The following is an 18,734-nucleotide window of genomic DNA, read 5'->3' on the forward strand; positions in this document are numbered from 1 at the left end:
TTTTAAAGATAGAGCAAAGGGACTTAGCTAACCTCTTAGCCAAAGGCCTTTCCTAAGGGGCTGAATATGTTTGTAAAGCAAAGAGAAAAGCTACAGAAGAATGCAAGCCTTTTGGTAGAGAACTCTGTGTTCCAGAGTCAATATCAATTTTATCATTCTATAGAGTAAACCTTCACTTTTTGGAAATAAGAATCTCTCTTCAATGTTATCTGATTTATTTTAGAATAATAGCAATGGTGGGATAAAATGACTTTGAGGTGATAAACTTTTAATTTCCTGTTGAGTTGAGTAATATCTGTTCATCTAAAGGCAGAGCCAATCAATTTTGTAGGACATGCTTGAATGAAGATGGATAGACTTTAGTAAGTGAAATGCAATTTTCAAATTTGAGTTCTTGTGGAAGAGAGAGATAGAGACAGAGCAAAAGCACAATCTACTCTCCTCGAACATTTCCATCTTGTTTTCCTATTTGGCCATACTCATTATAAGCACTTGTTAGAAGCAGCTGTTACTAAGATGGAAAGGAATGGGAACGTTCTTAAATATTGCTTTCTTTAAAAAAAAAAAACAAATTTCAAAACATCTGGGCTCTGACATTGGGAAATATTTTGGTGAGACTGAAATTATTATGTAAAAAAAATTATGTAGAAGGAACAGCAACTAAGTCTCTTCTTTGTTTCCTACATTTTTCAGATCTACTTTCACAGCAGTTTTGTCAAGTGCTGTGAAAAGTGTAATGAATGTATACCATTTTCCTCATTAAACAATAAACCTAATTTTAAGTTTGAAGACCCCTTAACTTTAGCATATGGTTGCTTGATATTTACCAATGAATAGAAAATCCACGCATTCAGTACAATTTTAGCTTTGCCTGTTTGTTTGCTTCTTTGTTTGATTACTACAACATTGTTCCCCTCCCTGGAACATTCCCACACTTTCGAGAAGCACCCAACATTCTGAGAGAGAAGGGAGGAGGAATGAATGACAATACACAATACAAGAGAGGAAATCAAAACCAAAAAGTTGGCCCCAACTCTTACAGCAAACCATCCAGCTTCAGTCTCAACTTCATCTGAGTCAGAGGGCTATGTTATCACCTTGGTTGGGGCTTTTATGGTTAGGGCAGTATATCTGTTGTCACTGGAAAATAGCATAGCCAAGTCATACTTCTCAATGGAGGAGAGTGTGGTGTCAGAATTTCAAGAAGGTCCAGATCAGGACACCTGTGTGCCAGATCGGCCCAGCTGCACTGGAGGGCTGGCCAGTGCTGCAAAACACCATCTGCTCAGCACATGAAATGCCACTTTCCTTGCTGAAGATGGGTTTGAAGGATGGGATTCTTTAAAGAGAAAGCTCACAGCTCGCCTGTGACATCCTTAAACTTTCTCACATTTTAAAATAAACAATTTTAGGAAGAAGGGATTAAAGGCTTATGTCTGAGAGATGACAAGTAGGGTATATTGTGAGCTCCAGAAGAATTGCCTCAGAAGTTCTCCTTTAGATCGGCATTTGGCTTTTCACTCTGGTGACTGATGAAGTATGACTGTAAGTCTCAGAAAATTCCAGGTGTTAAGCATGTGCACATTCCAAAAATGCTCGATGTTCCTATGCTGGGTTTGCAACAATCAGGCCAGCAAGGAACTCTGTCTCTCTCTCTCTCTTTTCCCTAGCTCTTCTAAAACACTAGCAGATATGGGACCCACACTTTCACTTCCTGATCAGTGAAAATCTGGTCTGAGAAAATATGGCAGTCAGTCCAGACTCTACAGAACAATTAGTTTTAATTGCCTTTTTCCTTACTCAAAAACTGATATCTAACACTCACTTTTTTTAATTTTAGTCTTCTTGATTGTCCACAAACTTTGTCTCATTTTAGCAATCTGTCTTCAGGGTATTAATAGTAATTATTGGTATTTAAAAAGTTTTTTGTAAGTGGTATTCTGGGGGAGGAGGTTTGTTTTGTTATGTTTGTCTGTTTATTTTACTTTTGCTACAGACTTATAACCTGCACCCCTCCAGATTTCCTATATGTAGATGAGAAGACTTTGACAATGCTTCCAAGGTTTACAGGCACAATTCTATAAAGTTTTTAACCCCTAAAACAAATCACAATAAAGCTCCGATATAGGGATAACAATTGTATTCACTTTTATGGAAACAAATAACAAACTTAAGTGATCTCTTCACTTAGTTCAGCAAAGCAAAACTATCTCATATTAAAAATAAGTGTGAGGCCAAGCTATCGTGGGACCAATGACACCAATTCTTGAACTTGCTTGTAACCACCATGGTCACTTTTTTAAAACCATCTTTTTAAATTGTCTTTCTCAAATATTTAAGCTCATAGGGTTTTGAGAGATTGAGATCTTTTAAAATCCTGGCAAAAAGTAGATGCTCAATAAAGGTTAGGTGTCCTTATCTTCTAGAAGAAAGATAAGGTGTTGCTTCAATATACAATAACAATAATATCCTACATGCAACAATGTAGGATATTACTTTGAATATGTAGGAGAAATGTAGTGAAACCATGTTGAATGTCAGATTGCATTATCCATGAGTAAACAATTATTATAGTTTGTTTTATCCTATTTGATTTTGTGTGTGACTGAGTCACAAATAGCTGTCAGTTACCTCTTCCTTTCCATTTCATGCATCTGAACTGCTGAATATCACTCCTTCCACCCTTACATTCAGTTCCACTGTGATGATTACTACTGGCACTTTCGACTCTTAAATCTGATAGCACAGATTTGAAATCAATCATTTGCTCATCACCTTGGCCATGCTCCCTTGGTGGGTGCCCTATTGTAAATACTCCTTGAATATCCAGGACACCTCAGTTCCACCATCACAAGATCCTCTCCAGTTAGTCTCTTACTCTATCAGAAGTGGACTTTTGTACAAAATAGAATTAGTAATGTGGTCGGGCTACTAGTCTATACTGATGTCTACTAAGGACCAATGTTATATTTTTTGGTCTCAATTTTGTAAGCTGAGGGTCATCAAATATAGTTGCTCTTTTGTGCTGAAAGCTTATATGTAAATAAGCTTATATTTCAATTTTAAAGAAAACTCACAGTACACAATCCAATTCAATTTATCATCAACCACTGGGTGGTTGTGGCATAAGACCTGAGCATTGGCCACTTGTGTTTTTAACAATAACCAACAGAGACTAAAATTTAGTTACAATGCCTTGCAGCTGCTGTGGCCAAGGACCCCCTCAGAAGCATAATTTCAAGATTTTTCTTGTTAAAAAGCCATTTCCTTCTGAAGAGTGTTGGGAAGATAGCAACAGGGCAAACAGGCGAGCAAGGAAGTTTAGAAGGATTTACAAAGAGCATTTTGAAAGCATTGTATTAATTTGAACAATTGCAAAAACATTTTTTACTAAGTTAAGAAGTTTAGTCTTTCTCCAAATTTTAATAGGATATGCTTATATTTAAAAAATAACTTTTGACAGGCAATTTTTTTGTCTCAGTGCACGCATCTTAACTAACAAGTCACACATGAAGTGATGTGTGTCACCAGATTGGACTCCAGGGAATTGTACTGGTCATGATTTTTTCCTGCCTCTTCTTTTAGGAAAAGAGTGGGCCTGGGATGGGGAATTAACATACTGCTAGCCTACACTCATTAACTGCTTCTGAAACATGGTGATTCTCTCTATCAGACCTATCTTACATAAATTCTGACTAGGTTCTTCCAATGGAGAAGATCTGATGGCAAAATAATCATAGAAAAATTGTTTTTTAATTTTAAAACTTTATAAACCCAATGGAGGGTTTCCACCTTAAAGTAACTGACACTGAAAGGTTCACAATTATATTCACTATACTGCCTTGATTCAGAATATTCTCTAGAACTTTTTGGAATTGTTTTCAGAAACAACCACATATTTATTTTACATCCTTCTGTGGGGTATTTACTCATGAAAACAACAAAAACCCACTCAAAACCAAGAATTTTGAATGTGATATATTAGTCAGTATGCACAATATTGTTTATGGACAGTTATGGTCTAAAAGAAATAAAGATGTAAATTACTTTTGAAGTAAGTTTCAAAACAATGGTCTGCTCTAGACATATATAAAAGGAATGATACTTTTGCAGTGACTAACTTGGAAAAATAATATATGACTGTGTTTATTTTAAAAATCTATGTCAAGGTTTTAAACTTAAACCTGTCAAATTTCTTTTTTTTTTTATCACATATTCTATTCCTATGCCTACCAGTGTTAAGATCTTGAAACTCCTTCCATCAATCAATCGTGAGGTCATGGATGACTACACGCCATCTTAGTTATTTCTTCCCATATTTCTAATTCCTTGTAAGCCTGCCTCTTCCCACTGATGGTTCTTTAATTTAATGATGCTTTGTAAATTATAGAATTAGAATCATACTTCCATTGAAAGCAGTGAGGTATATATAAAGGAAAACATTCAAATTTTTATTCCTGCTAAACTATTTGGAAAATTAAAAGAAGATTCACTTGTTTATTGCATTGTGTCCAGCATAAGCAGATCGTCTCATGATTGTTTATGGAGACAGTCTTATTCCCACAGTTCGTCCTTACTGTCCATCAATCTGTCAAGGAAGACTAAAATAACTTGATTGCATTTTCTGTTAATTAGGAAGTGTTTTTGCACAGAGATTCATATCCAGCTTTTTGTTATGGGTGTGTCATTCATTTATAATAGCAGAAAGTTCTTAATTTTAACATAAAGTTAGCTAGATAACTAAGATATGCAGTAAGTGTTCATCTTTAGAAATTCTTATTAAAAAAACCTCATCAAGTTGTCTAGCTCCAATACTGAACTGGAAATAGAAGCATGAACTGGACAATTTCTGAGAGCCTCTTTCCATCTCACCATTTCCACTGGATTCCTCAAGTATGCTACACTTGTTTCATTGTTAAATATACCAATGACCCAGAAAGTATATGTGTCTAATAAATGTTTGATGACTAATATACCTAAGAAGTAAGCAATTAAGGAAGTAGAATCCTATAAGTTAGAGAAGAATTGCTTTGAAGACGGGATAAAAAGACTAGAATGTTTCTAGATTGGACAAATGGTTGAATAATGATGCTAATGACTTTTGCAAGGAGCATAATAGGGGAAGCAAGTTTCAGATGAGTAAGTACGAAGTTTAGTTTTGAACATATTCAATTTGAGTTGTCTTGCAGGTGTCCAAGTGGATGTTACCACTAAGAACATAGCTACATAGACATTTTCCTAAGAATCTAATCACATAACTAATAAACTATAATACTTTGCTTTACATTCACCACTGTAGTCCCCATGTTGTAGTTTTTCCATAGACTATATCAAGTTTTCCTCATTTTATTAAAGAATAATAATCATGCTTATAAAATTCATTACTTTTTCTCATTTACCAAGGGAACTAGAAGTCAAATATTATGTTCAGAGCTTGCTAAATTAAGATTGTTCATTTACTTTGGAAAGTACTTTTAGCCTAAAAACAGAATCACCACGAGAAGACAGGGGGAACCTGAAATGCATATTGCTATGTAGATTTTTAAAAAGTCAATTGGAAAGGGCAGCCTACTATCTAACTCTAACTCTGCAACATGTCAGAAAAGACAGACAACAAAATGACCTGTGGTTACAAGAAGTTGAGGAGAAAGAGGAGATGAATAAGGGACACACAGAGGACTTTTAGGGCAGTGCAACTACTTTGTATGATGCTATAATAGTGGATGCAAGTTTTGAGACATTTGCCAAAATTCATAGATGTACAACACAGAGCGTGAACTCTAATACAAATTGTGTACTTTAGTTAATAATAATAATAATGCATCAATATTGCTTCATCAAGTGTAACCAATACATTACACAAATGCAAATTGTAAATTGTGGAGAAATTGAGAAGGGCAGAGGAGAGGAGGTTTATGGACACTCTGAGATTCCTGCACAGTTATTATGCTGTTGGATAGGAAATTGCTGCTTAGCAATATAGTAATATCTTTTCAACAGCTTTGAAAAATACCCACTTTCTTGATAAACTGCATTTCTTCTGTGCCAGCTCTATTTGGTTACACACCAATAAAACTTGGCTTTATAATTGCTTATTTCTCTGAACTTCATCCATCAGAAAACCCTGTAACTATAATGTGTCCAAAATAGGATCTTCAAGTTTAGTTTTAAAACTGCAAAAATACACTGTTTTCTATTACTGAGTACCTTATTGTGCTTTTGCAGAATATATTTGAAATGTATAAAAAGCAGCATATTCGAGGTATAATAGAAAGAAAAGGCAGGGGTTCTTCTTAAATAGCATAGTCAGGATATTCTGATAGCAGTCAAGAGAGTTGTTTACTTCATGCAAGAATAAAACCAATTAAGTTTCCATCAGAAATGTGAAACTATTACTATGATACAGACTTTTTTAAGAAAATCAAAACAAATAGGCAAAAAGAAAGCAAATATCACTTCCACTTTCAATCTTTCTGCCTATATTTTTTTTCAAAAAAGGTAACTCTTGCTGGCAGAGTGGCTCAAATGGTAGCAAGCTGGTGGAGTGGACTCACCTGCCTAGCAAGCATGAGGCCCTGAGTTCAAACACCAGTACTGCCACAAAAAAGGGTAAATTTACCAAAATGGGAACTAAATTTACTGTATTTATAATTTCATAATAAAAAATTATTCTTGCATTGAGTCAATCTAATTCAGATTTGGCACTCATAAAATCAGGGTGCAAAGGTCTTAAATTTGTTTTTGCTAAAACAGCTTTTAATGATGTTAATGCAAAGAAGTAATGTTTTACAGTTTGAAAGAGACAAGAAAAAATAATTACAACTATGAAAAACAGTACTGATGAGGAAACTATGGGTTAAAGGTGTTAAACAGTTTCCTCATTGTCCAGCATATTAAAAAAATTGGCTAAACAGGTGTGATGAATTTATATCTACTATTCCCTTGGGTTTACCTGCTGCCCTATGTAGAAATTGCACCCATCTTTAACAAAAAATTCTTAGAAACAAAACATGGTGGTACAGATGACTTATGCTCAGAGGGAATAATACTAATGTGGGGTAACAAATTCAGATTAAACATGCCCAAAACATCAAAATATCAAATGCTTCATATGTATTATTCATGTACTTCAGTAGTGAAGAGAGAAAACTAGGTTAAGCATCAGGGGAAGAGGTCCACCATGTGCCAATGGCTGACAGAGAGTTGTAAGAGGGACAGTGTAAGATGGATGCATCTCTCCATGAAGGCCTGTGTGCCTCCAACATCCCTCACCAGGGCTGATTGCCACAGTCTTCCTAAGACTATGCTGACCTCCAAGCTTGCTCTGAGCTCCCTACAGAGCAAGGACAGTGGCCTATTGGGTCAGCATTATTCAAATCACAGATATGGATCAAATAATGCAAGGAGTCATGACCAGCATTTTGAGGGAAGAAGAGAAAAGAATATCAGAAGCAGAATAAAAGGAATAAAATATAAAATTTAAAAATGATATGTTGCACTGCCCATTGTAAGAGTATTTTTTAAACCTTTTTCAGGAGTGTGAATGTGGGGGTTAGAACTGGATAGCAATGTAAAATATAGTTCTGTCTTTGGCAGGAAAGTTTTAAGGCCATTGGCCTCTATCCTAGTAAAGCTTGGACCAAGGTCAAGCAATCTGTGCTCTCCACAGCCACCATTGCTTTCCTGACTTCCTTTATGTCTCCTGTCATTCCAGTGCATGCTCAGCCAGGCTTCTTGCTAATCACAATGTCACAGTATCAGGACTGAACAAATGAGCAAGGACAACACAGCCCTTCATTAATGTTGTTTCAAACCCCCTGACGCTATTGTCATCATGATATTGTAATCTTTGATATATATTTGAGCATGTATAAGCTTACAACTGAAGAAGAGCTCTATGTATAATTTATCTCCTATCAACTTTTTGATCAACTGAAGACAACAGAATTCTTGCACTAATTGAACTCTGTTAGTACAGATTTCCAGAAAGCATTGCTTTCGGTTATTTGAAAGTCTTTGTATTAGGTGTAGGAGTATCCAAGTTCCAGCAATAGTTTCTTTTTCTTAAGAGTTATCTGTAGTACAGTGGGAAGGTCATGAAACATGCCTCAGCCACATTCCCTAAGTGTACAATAAGCAAGTTAAATTAGGAGATTTCCAATATGTCTCCTGGTATAACTATGTCCTATCATGGTCTGTTGGGCAAGTTCTAGAAACATTTGGATAATAAAAGTTCATCTTGGTCCTTCAAAAAGCTCTCCATCTTGAATAATAATGATTAAACATGTGAAGAATTCTTACTTGGTTATTAAATATTTCAGCATTTTTATTTATTTATTGGCAGTACTAGAGGTTGAATTCAGGGCCTTATGAAGCAAGCACTCTACTACTTAAGTCATGTCCCAGTTCTTTTGCTTTTATTTTGTTTTTCAAATAGGATCTCAAGCTTTTGCCAGGGCTAGCCGTGGACCGGCTAACCGTGGACCACCTTGCCGCTTAGTATCATATATTGCAAGCATGCAGCCACTATGCCTGGCCCTAATTTTCCAGCATTTTTAAAGAGTCTATCAAGTTGAAAGTAAATGTTAAGGGGCTTTTTTATATTGAAAATTAACAGACAATCATTTAGGAGATAGCAAAAAAAATACTTTAGCATATATTCCAAGGTATGGAAATAAATATCGTGTGTATTTAAAAATATGTATGTATATTTTCCAAAATGTAACATTTTATGAGCATAAATTGGAGTTGCTTGCACATCCTAATCAGACACAAATGTCTTTAACAACAGATATATACTAGAGGAAAGAAAAAAGCCAAAGGCCTTTTAAACCCCAAGCTTTCAAATAAATAGGGTTAACAAAAACACAAAGCACCTGTCTTGACAGAAACCTGCACAGCTTTCTTTCATCACAAGTGAATGATGAAACAGAACAGAGCATGGAAGAATTCTGAGCAATCAGTCTTGATTCTTAGGGTCTGCATTAATCTGCAAGGCTTTTTGCTAGTTATGAAAAGTCATAAAGAGTTGCCTGGGTCCTGAGATTCTGAGGTTAGACATAAAAGGTTTGCTTTTCCTTTTGTTTGCTTGTTTGTTTTGCTGCTGTTGTTTCTGGCATGTTTTCCAAACTTTGGGGCAAGAAATGGAACTCAGGAGTTTGTCAATCTAAAGGTAGATATCTGAATATATGGCAAATGATTCCAGAAAAGGGAAATAAAACAGGACTCTGAGGATGCAGCCACATTTACAAGTAGATGGCTATAGAGGAATCAGAGGAAGAAATATAGAACATACCACAGAAGAAAGCAGAAATAGCATAATATGAAAGGAATAAATTAGGTACAAGGAATAGGCAACAGGCTACAGAGTACACAGGATGAGTCCTGGGGAAAAAAAGACTTTAGCTTTCAAGAGACTAACACAATGTCTGTCAAGCAAACTTCAAAGGGTTCTGATGAAGTTAAAATGAAGTTAAAAAGTGAAAACCACTATTTGAATCTAATGATTTTAAATGGTAATTTTTCCCTCTGCCCTCCTATTTGGATGAAGGTTTTTCTTCTGTTACCAGACAGAAACACTTATTGGCAAACAATATGTTTCTAATACATTGAAGGAAATTTATCACATACTTCCATGAGATGAATTTCACTCTCGATGTAACACTATTAAAATATTTCCAATTTATGAAAAACTAACTCAAAATGAAACTATAGGGGATTGGATGGAAATAACAAGCCTCCAATTTGTAAGTCCTAGAATAGACAGCTGACACTCAAAGAGGATGGTCAGCCTTCCAAATCCCTGCAAGCTTTGCCGGCCCAGATGTACTGGAAAAAGTCAAGTCTCTGGCTTTGCCAGGCCTATCTTACTTTGGACAATATCAGATTAATGCTGTTGGCAACAGACTCTATCATATTGTTAAATTTTTTGAGTTCCTGTGGTTAACAACTAATATTGCCTTGGTTGTTAGGACTTCTACTTACTGTGGTTTTATTTTTAAAGTCTGGGGTACTCTTGCTTCCATGTTCTTTCAGTAATTTCACCAATTATTCAAATATGTGCTGCCTTATTTATTTTCTACAAGTAAACACTGACTTACCATTCTTCTTAATGTTAACATTCAATAAGAGGAATGTGACAGCAGAGGGTATGTGTGTATTTATTTTGTCTTGCTTGTTTTATAGTTCTTAGACTTAGCATAATTGAGTTCATTCGTCTCCTTCAGCACATCATATGCACCAGTTTAGTCACCGTTGTCTGACTTGCTAGGGAAGATTAAACAGCCACTTCTTATTTGGTGTACTAGCACTTGACTTTACTTATTTCTGCCATGGCATCGGCGATGACATCACAACAAAAAATAAATGCCCTTTTCTCTCCAAGACCTTTTAGATATGTTAGCTCACAGGATTCTCACTATCACCCAGTGAGTGATACTACAATTATTTGGTTGGTATTGTGATACTTATTTCACAGATTTAAAAAAAGAAGTGGGAGGGCGCGGGGGCAAGAGACACTAAGTGACTTTCCCAAAGACATTAGGCTGGTCACTAGTGTGCTGGACTTTGAAACCTGTTAGGAAACTGTAATTCCAAAATACTGACACAGACCATCTGATGCTCTAAAAGGTAACTAGGAGAGGACAAAGCTAGGGAAAATACAAAAGCAATAGCAAGCTGCAATATGGGACCATTTCCCCCATATGTGATGGAGGTATAAGCAATGTAAGCTGAACCCAGTAGAAGCCCTGTAGTCCTCAGATTCAGGGACGTGAGTAGAGAGGAATGTGTTGTTGGCATAAGAGAAACAAAAAGAGAAAATAAGATTTATTCAACAGCATTCCCAGTGACACAAAGTAAGGCCAATGCCATATTTTGATGGGAAAAGAGTGGTGTGTGTTTTTCTTGAAGTTCCCTGGCATGGAGGCAAGTAGAGGCAGTGAAGAAAATGATATACAGCAATGCCGTCTGCCTCTGTATCCATGACATACTAACATGCAAAGCATGTTAGCATGTCAGCATTGTTGGCAACAATCAAGGGTTTGGATTTTGTTATGAATTTTGTTTGGATTTTGTAATGAAGCTAGGGTTAAACCCATGTCATTATAACATATAAGAGAAAACAATAAAAGAAAATCCCATGTTCCTTCTTAAATCCAGAATAAGCTCGCGTATTGTAGCAGCACAGCCTGGTGGTTAAATATACAGGTTCAAACATTAGATCACTTAGCTTTGGACTTTTGCTTTCTTCATTTACTACGATGTGAACTGTATGAATTGCATAACCTCTTTGTGTCTCAGGAAAGTTAATATTTTCATTATTTATCAACTATTTCATCATTTATAATAATAAGGGTAATATTAGGATTACCTTCAAAAGGCTTCCTAGAAGATCAAAAGAGTTAATGCAAGCAGAGCATTTGGAATCATGTCTGCCATACAGTGGATGATCAATCAATGGAAACTCTTATTATAATTTAATGTGCACCATACCTATTTGCAACCTTGTTTAAGGAGATAATATATCTGAAGATCACTCAATTCTTTCAATCCCCAGAAGGAAGAACATGTGCTTTATCTTATTCCACATGATAAAGCACAATATGGAAAGCAAAGATCTCTTAGGATGAGTTTAGTGGATAGACCACGTTGAGAAGTCACTTCCCATAATTGTGATGCTTTGATTAATTTTGCCATTTAACGTATTTATTCACTCATTTTTTAGACAAGATGTGGTCAGTATACATATGTATGATTATGAAATAATCTAAGCTATTATGTATACCAAATTATAATGCATTAATAAACAAATGAGATACTGCTAAATGTTTAAACGATAATTATGTCCCTTTATTTGACTATGTGAGACAGATGAGTAGCATTCTTTTCAAAATTCACAACTTTTGTGGTTTTGCTGATTTTATTTCTGTGTTTATAATCTGTAGACCACAAATAAATCTAAGCTGGTGTTAAGAACCCACAAATATAATCTGTTCTAAAGGTTCAAAGTTTGTGGGAAAAGTTAGAAGAGCAATTCTGGTTTTAGTGCTACATAAATTAATTATCTGAGTTAAAACACAATGATTTCAACGATACTGAAATCTCTAGTCCTAAAGGTTTGTCTGGCTCAATTTACCATTATGCAGAAAATAATTTATGGGACAAACTCTTCAAGAGGACACCTGATTAGATGTTAGTGTCATTCATGGCCTTCCTGTCATTTGTTTGAACCCAAAGTGGGCAGTGACCCAAAGTTGTCAGCATGAGACACACATTGGAAAGTCACTATTTTAAATATTTGGATGGTGACTTTTCTTCCTGAGGACAGATGTTCCTATTTTTAAAAAACTCCCAAATTTTAGATCAATTGACCTCTTTATTTGAGAAAATGGTTTAGATTTGTCCTAACAAAACTAACAATTAGAGAAAATATGGTGTCCTGTTTTAGTTCCTGGCAAGAGTAGATCTAGGATAAAAAGAATTGACCTCTGCTTACCTAAAATAGTAATACTAAATTTTCATTGTGTATTCCCTATTTAATTTTTCTGTATAATCTTAACACGATGCTACAGAATACAAAAGCATTAATTATTATTTATCTTTAATTATTGTTTGTCTTAGTTCTTTTTGACTTTCACTTCAGATTTCTTTTAAAAAGTAAAAGGCTCATGCAGTCACAAATATCACATAAATGACTAGAACCAGGTTTATCTCACTTGAATACAAGCGACTAGAGGTAAAATGATGTAAAACAACTATAACCATCTGTCAGGGAGTCACAGGCAGAAATAGGATTGCAAATCATTTTGCTGTTACCTCAATATCAAAAAAATGAATAGCCATAAAAGACTGATCTAAACTGGTAAATATACTAAGTATTACAAATTTCTGCTAAGACTTCACAGGTGATTTAATAGTGTACATTTAAACTAATTACACAGAGAAAGGAAGAGTAAGTGCCAATAATCTCCTATAACAGAATATGTCAGTGACCTTTCTGTGACATTGTTGTATCTTTAAAAATTATAGACTTGCATTACTCTGGGAAGGAAAAGAGGACAGAAGTTTGTGTTTTGGAGAATACTAAAGAAACCTATGGCAGGGTCGGAGTCACAGCTGGAGTGAGTTTAAGTCACCTTGTCCTCTTGGTCTCTTCAGTCTAGCACAAAAATAAAATGATGGATGCTCATACTTAGATTAGCATTAAAATGCTTTTCTTGCTGTCTACAAAGTAACCTTCTTCTTGTATCAATTATCAAAGTCATTGTAAATCATAGGTTTAAGAAGAGGGATCTTAATGTAGACTGCTTCAAAAATTTTTAAATTATTTTGGAAATTTTAACCTTAAAAATGATTTGCTTTTAGTGTTAGTTGATATCTAGAGAGGATTAGCAGGTTATTTACTCTGTAACAAAGGGAAGTTGGGCTGGGGTTAAAAAAATAAATAAATAAAAAGGTCACATAATTTCAGAAAGAGAAGAGAACACCTACAAAAACTAGAGTATATAGTTTGCTTCAGTGATCACTGTCATAAATGCTTGTGTGTGCAAGCATATACAGCATTCTTATTAAAGAAAGCACAATCTGCAAACATTTTAATATTTGTAGATTAATGATCTCTAACCAACTCCTTTAAGTTCTGTTTCACTGTATTTCAAGAATTATTTTCTCAGAACAGAAATTCATCTAAGTTACTGTCCTTCAAGTGTCCACATTATATTAGAAAATCATGGACTGAATTTACATTAAACTAGTTTCAGGTTCTCTTGAGAGACACATGTCAAAAAGCTTATATATATTAAGAATATAATTATTTGTCACTGTTGCTGTCATCGCTTTTAAAAGAATTTCAAAATACTTCAGCCCTGCATTCAAATTACATTCATCTGTTAGTCTCAGTAAGACAAAGTGTGAAAAAAATAAAAGAAGCTCTTATAAACACTAATTCAGAAGTCTTTTCGTTTTCATTAACGTACACACAAAAAAGTTGTGAATTGTACAAGTAAAATGATTTGTAATTGCTTGGATCTTTTTTAAAACTTGTTTCGGAGGTGGCCCATAAAATTTGATACTGCAACTCCACAGGCAATGTCAAGCGACAGCATATTTAATCAGAATATATTTATTCACGTGATATTGAACATTATATCTAAAATTACTTTTGATTTTAAAAGTATGAACTACTCTCCTGAGGAACTAAAATATATAAACATTGAAACATATAAATGTTACATATTAGTAACAGTCCTGCAATTTATCTTGTACTCATTCACACATACACTACCTTTTAAGACCCACTAGCAATAGCTGCAAATGAAAAGTCAAACTAAAAATTCATATGAATAATTCAGCAAAATCAATTTTGCTAATTCTGTACCAACCAGTTTCCATCATAATGTATAGTTGTGTCTTTGAAAGCAAACCAAAGAAAGCAAATTGTAACACCTGAAAATATGCTAAGCATAGATAGCATGCTTTCTCTCTGCACATTCTAAATTATGAAATTTGCCTTAAAATTTAAGGGTACATTTTCTAAGAGTAATCTGCAAATAATCCACTCTGTGAATGGAACAAGAATTGCTTCTCTTACCAGTGTTGCTCTTCATAGAAAACCAGGCCAACAGTGAATCAAGAAAGCCTGGGAGTCCATTTAGTCTCATTTTGATTTATGTGGATTAATGGATTATTAAATTTCTTCAATAATCTCTTCTGCCATGACAACAAATTTTTATTTTAATTCTCTATCCTGAGAAAGTAAAATAGATAATTTTAAATTTACATTTAAGACAAAGGAGATCATAGACTAAATTTGTAATCTAAATTTGTATCCTAGAATTCCTTAATTCTTTTATCTCTGAAAGGCATGTGCTTCAACATTCTCATTCATGGAAAGTGGGTGGAGGGAAATCAAACACATTAAGCCTAGGATGGCATTATATAATTATCTAGTTGGTCACTTGACACTTTGTTTCCAGTCTTTTCAACCATGTTTTACTATTATGATGGATAAAAGTTCCATGTAGCTACATTTCAATTCTAGAAATTTCTCTACAAAAGTGGCATAATCCCTTTTGAGATGTCTTTCTAATTTTCATCTCATTTTGAAAATAAGAATACTAAAAATTTTGGTGACCACATAACTAGTGGAGTAAAGAACACAGATTAATAAATATTCAAAGAATTTGTGTTTCAAAGATGGAGGCTTTCTGTTTGCTTCTTCATAAAGTATACATTTTAGATCCTGTTTGACAAATGAAAAGTTAGAGTACACAAAACACAGTCCTCCCACTTACCAGCTATTCTTCTGGTATTCAACCCAACATTTTGATTTGTTTTGTCATTAATTCCAAAATGTTACAATTGTCTCACAAACCAAATGTCAAATTTTCAGGATCTGTTAATTATGGCTACATACACATAATGCAATATATTTCATAGAACTTAGTTATGGAAGGCATATCATAATTTTAACTTATTTGTAAAAAATAAATCTTCAATTTGAGGAGGTGCAAGTAGAGTCGCAGTACAATTAAATAGATACTTATAGAAATGACCAAATAAATTTACAAAATTTGTAACTATTTATTTATTATCAAAACCTAAAAGATAAGCTAAATTCTGGAATGTGTCACAAAGCACTTTAGGAAACTGAGAATAGAGTTAGAATCTAGGGGAATCTCAAAAGATTTTGGGTCCCTCTGTCCTTGAAGGAACTACACATTGAGCTCTCTTAAACTACTAACGTGGAGTTATAGGTCAGTAGCGTTGAAGAAGTTCTCTGCGATTAAGGGTATGTATTGTTTCTAACCCTTGCCCCATCTCATGAGGGATTTCTAAGAGACTGTTGAATTGATCCCTGTTGAAAATGTCAAGGTGCCTCCCAGGAAAAGGGAAAGGGGCTGAGAGTGGTTGTCTAAGTGCGGAGGCATGCCAGTGCTTGTAAGGATGTTCAAAGGCTATGTGTGTACACACATGAATCCATTTGCATAGCTTCTTATTTTCCGTGCGCTCTTAAAAAAAAAATCCTGTGATGCAGACTTTGTGATCCATTGAGAGAATAGTTGAAATGTTTGGCATTTCAAAACCCTGGGAATCATTCTCCAAATGCAAAATGACCAAAACTGTCCCCGTGAGAGGGCAGTAGGGGGCCAAGCTAGGGCCTGTAGACTCCCTCTTAGACTGGCTCTGGCTGTCAACCGTCACCCTGCGTTCTCCTCTTTGCAGTGGGTAGCGGCGGCGGACACAGCTCGCAGAGCCTCACGCAGCCTTAGCAATTCTAAAGAGAGACGGAAACCCAGACCTATTGGGTACGGCGACCTGCCGGGTATGGCCCGCCGCCGGGGGTTAACACTTGCGCGAGGTACGTGAGCTGTTTGGCAAACTGGCTTTCGGTTTTGGCTTCCCATAAAAGGAGCGGAAGGTGGAGCTGTCATGGTTCCCAGTGCCCACAGAGCCCCCTCTCCTGGCCGCTGTGCGCTGGCGGACCACAATTGGTGCCCTTCGTGCGCGCTCCGGTCTCAGTGTGTGTCTGTGAAACTGTTTGCAAGAAACTGTCAATCTATCTGTCCGTGTGACACTGAGACCCGCGGGAAGTTCCCTCTAGCAAAACCGCCTCCGGTGTCCTTTCTAAATCGCCGGCGCCTAAACCGCTGTCCTTGTCACCTCATCATTTTCTTCCTCCCAGATGATTTATTTACAGTTCTACAGGAGTGAGAACCGCGCATCTACTGCAGATGGTTTGTGCCTGTAGAAAGCGGTTGGGAGAGAAGGAGAGCCTGAAATGGGGTAAATCCCCGCTCCAGGTTGTAAAAATGTAGTGCGCGCCCAGGACCTGGACTCTGGAGAAATTCCGCTTTGTCACCGATACTCTAGACGTGTGCCTTATGCAAATCCTTGATCTACGACCCAACTACTTCATTTGGGGATGGAAAAGCAACAGCGCCTGTCTTACGGAATTGTGAAGATTAAACCAGTGAACACGAGAAGCTCTTGGAGCGATGCTTCTCACGTCATAGTCGCTATGTGTTAGCTGCACGTTTTCATCAGTTGCATCTCCATGCTACATGGAAGGACCACTCTGGCCACTTTCCTGAAGGAGACACACTAGATCTTAATACGTGCCCACGTCCCAAAGCAAAGGTGAAACAGAACCCTGGCCCGCCCACTCCATGCAGCACAGGAACCAGCAACCACCCAAAGACCCGCGCCCATGCAGACCCAACTGCGGGAAACCGCACCCCAGCCGCACAGCGCGTCACACCTGGCTGCCCTAGTGCTGTGTTGCCAGGCGCAATGGCAAACGGCGCGCGCAAGGAGCGCAGGACCTTGACTCTCTTGGCTGAAGAGTGTGTTTGGGAGGAGAGGGAAGGGGGTTCCTACCTGCCCCAGGTTTTTGCCCTTCTTACTGCCGCTGAAAGCCAGTCCTTGGTATATGCCCGCAGATCGATTGGCGGCCTGAGCAGGCGTCTCCCCGCCCAGAGAGGACTTGATGGAGTTGAGTTTGGCCCGCGAGCTGCCCAGCTGTGAGCTCTCCACCATCAGCACCGCGGCCAGTAGGAGTAGGCAGCGGGACGAATCCTTGCCCCGCATCAACGCAGCCATCTCCCGGCGAGGGGTTCCCGGGGAGACGCAAAGCCCCGAGGGATGTGGATGCAAGGGGAGAGAGGACCCCAACACTCGGCCCCTCACGTGGGGCGCAAGGGTTCCCCGCAGACACTGTTCCCCCAACCCTTCCTGGTTTGGAGACCCAGGACCGTTTGAACTCAGTCTCAAGCCTCAAGCCAGGAGTGAGCGCGACCCGAGCAAGACCCGCTTCTCCACCAGGGCAGGAAGTTGTGCAGTGACTGGAAGCAATCAAAGGCGAGGCGCCTTCCAGCCAAGGAGGCGTGACCCAAGGTGCTAGAAGACCCAGCCCGGCGGATCGCACGCCTGGCGTTGCTCCTTGCGGCGCGCGCACCTCTGCGGTCGCGCTGGAGTCCCCGCGGTTCGATCCTCTTCTTTAAAATCAGGGGGTCTGCACCTTTTCCTTTGGGCTCAGCTGCTTTCTCTCTTTCCTTTCCTATACTTTATGCCTGCACCTTTGCAGGACATAAGTCACTCTTTTCAAGGTTAGCAGACGCAACAACGAGGACTTAGAAATAGTCCCTCCAGACGTGACTCTTGAGATCTGAGGCTAGCGGAGGCTCCCCACGCGCGCATTCACGGTTCACACGCGGCTGCCAAACCCTGCCAGAGACTTAGCGATGCCCTGGGAGCAGATTTATGCTCTGCACAGGCGAGTGCTCGCTCTCTCTGCTCGCTCTCCGCGCCCTCTTTGCTTTTTATAGCGTTCCACAGTGGGTTTTTCCTCCGCCCCCAATTCAAGAGTGACAAAGAGTAAAAACATTTCTCTCACCCCCCCATGCTACCGCCCTCTCCTCAACCCCTCACTGAAGCTCCTTCCCAGGCTTCCCCTCCTCTGCTTCTCCCCTCCTCTCTCTCCCTCTCCTCCACCCCAGGACAATAAGAAAAGGGGATTCACGCCCAGAGGAACATGGGGCTCCTCATCCCTGACCCCAGCTCAGGGAGCAGGTAGGCCATTGGAAACAGGCACAGGGCAAATGTGGGAATGGAGAGGGCATGCTGTCCCCAAGCGAGACCCTTTTTTAGTCTTCCCACCCATCTTTAGCCTGTGACTCCATCTCTGCCAGGAGTGCTGGAAAAGCCCTATAGCAGCTTTAGAGAAATGAACATTT

The 18,734-nt window shown here is 37.8% G+C and overlaps 1 protein-coding gene across 1 annotated transcript in view; it reads right to left on the minus strand.

The window, feature by feature from the left end:
- The window catches only part of Dkk2 (dickkopf WNT signaling pathway inhibitor 2), a 97,662-nt gene extending 79,361 nt beyond the window's left edge, over nucleotides 1-18,301 (minus strand). Inside the window, exon 1 of the mRNA XM_074041501.1 lies at nucleotides 17,380-18,301. Within this exon, the coding sequence (XP_073897602.1) occupies nucleotides 17,380-17,601 (222 nt within the window). The 5' untranslated portion in view covers nucleotides 17,602-18,301. The remainder of the gene's footprint in view (nucleotides 1-17,379) is intronic.
- Nucleotides 18,302-18,734: the final 433 nt, after the last annotated feature.

This window comes from Castor canadensis, chromosome 9 (assembly GCF_047511655.1).
Source record: "Castor canadensis chromosome 9, mCasCan1.hap1v2, whole genome shotgun sequence".
NCBI classification, from domain to species: Eukaryota; Metazoa; Chordata; class Mammalia; order Rodentia; family Castoridae; genus Castor; species Castor canadensis.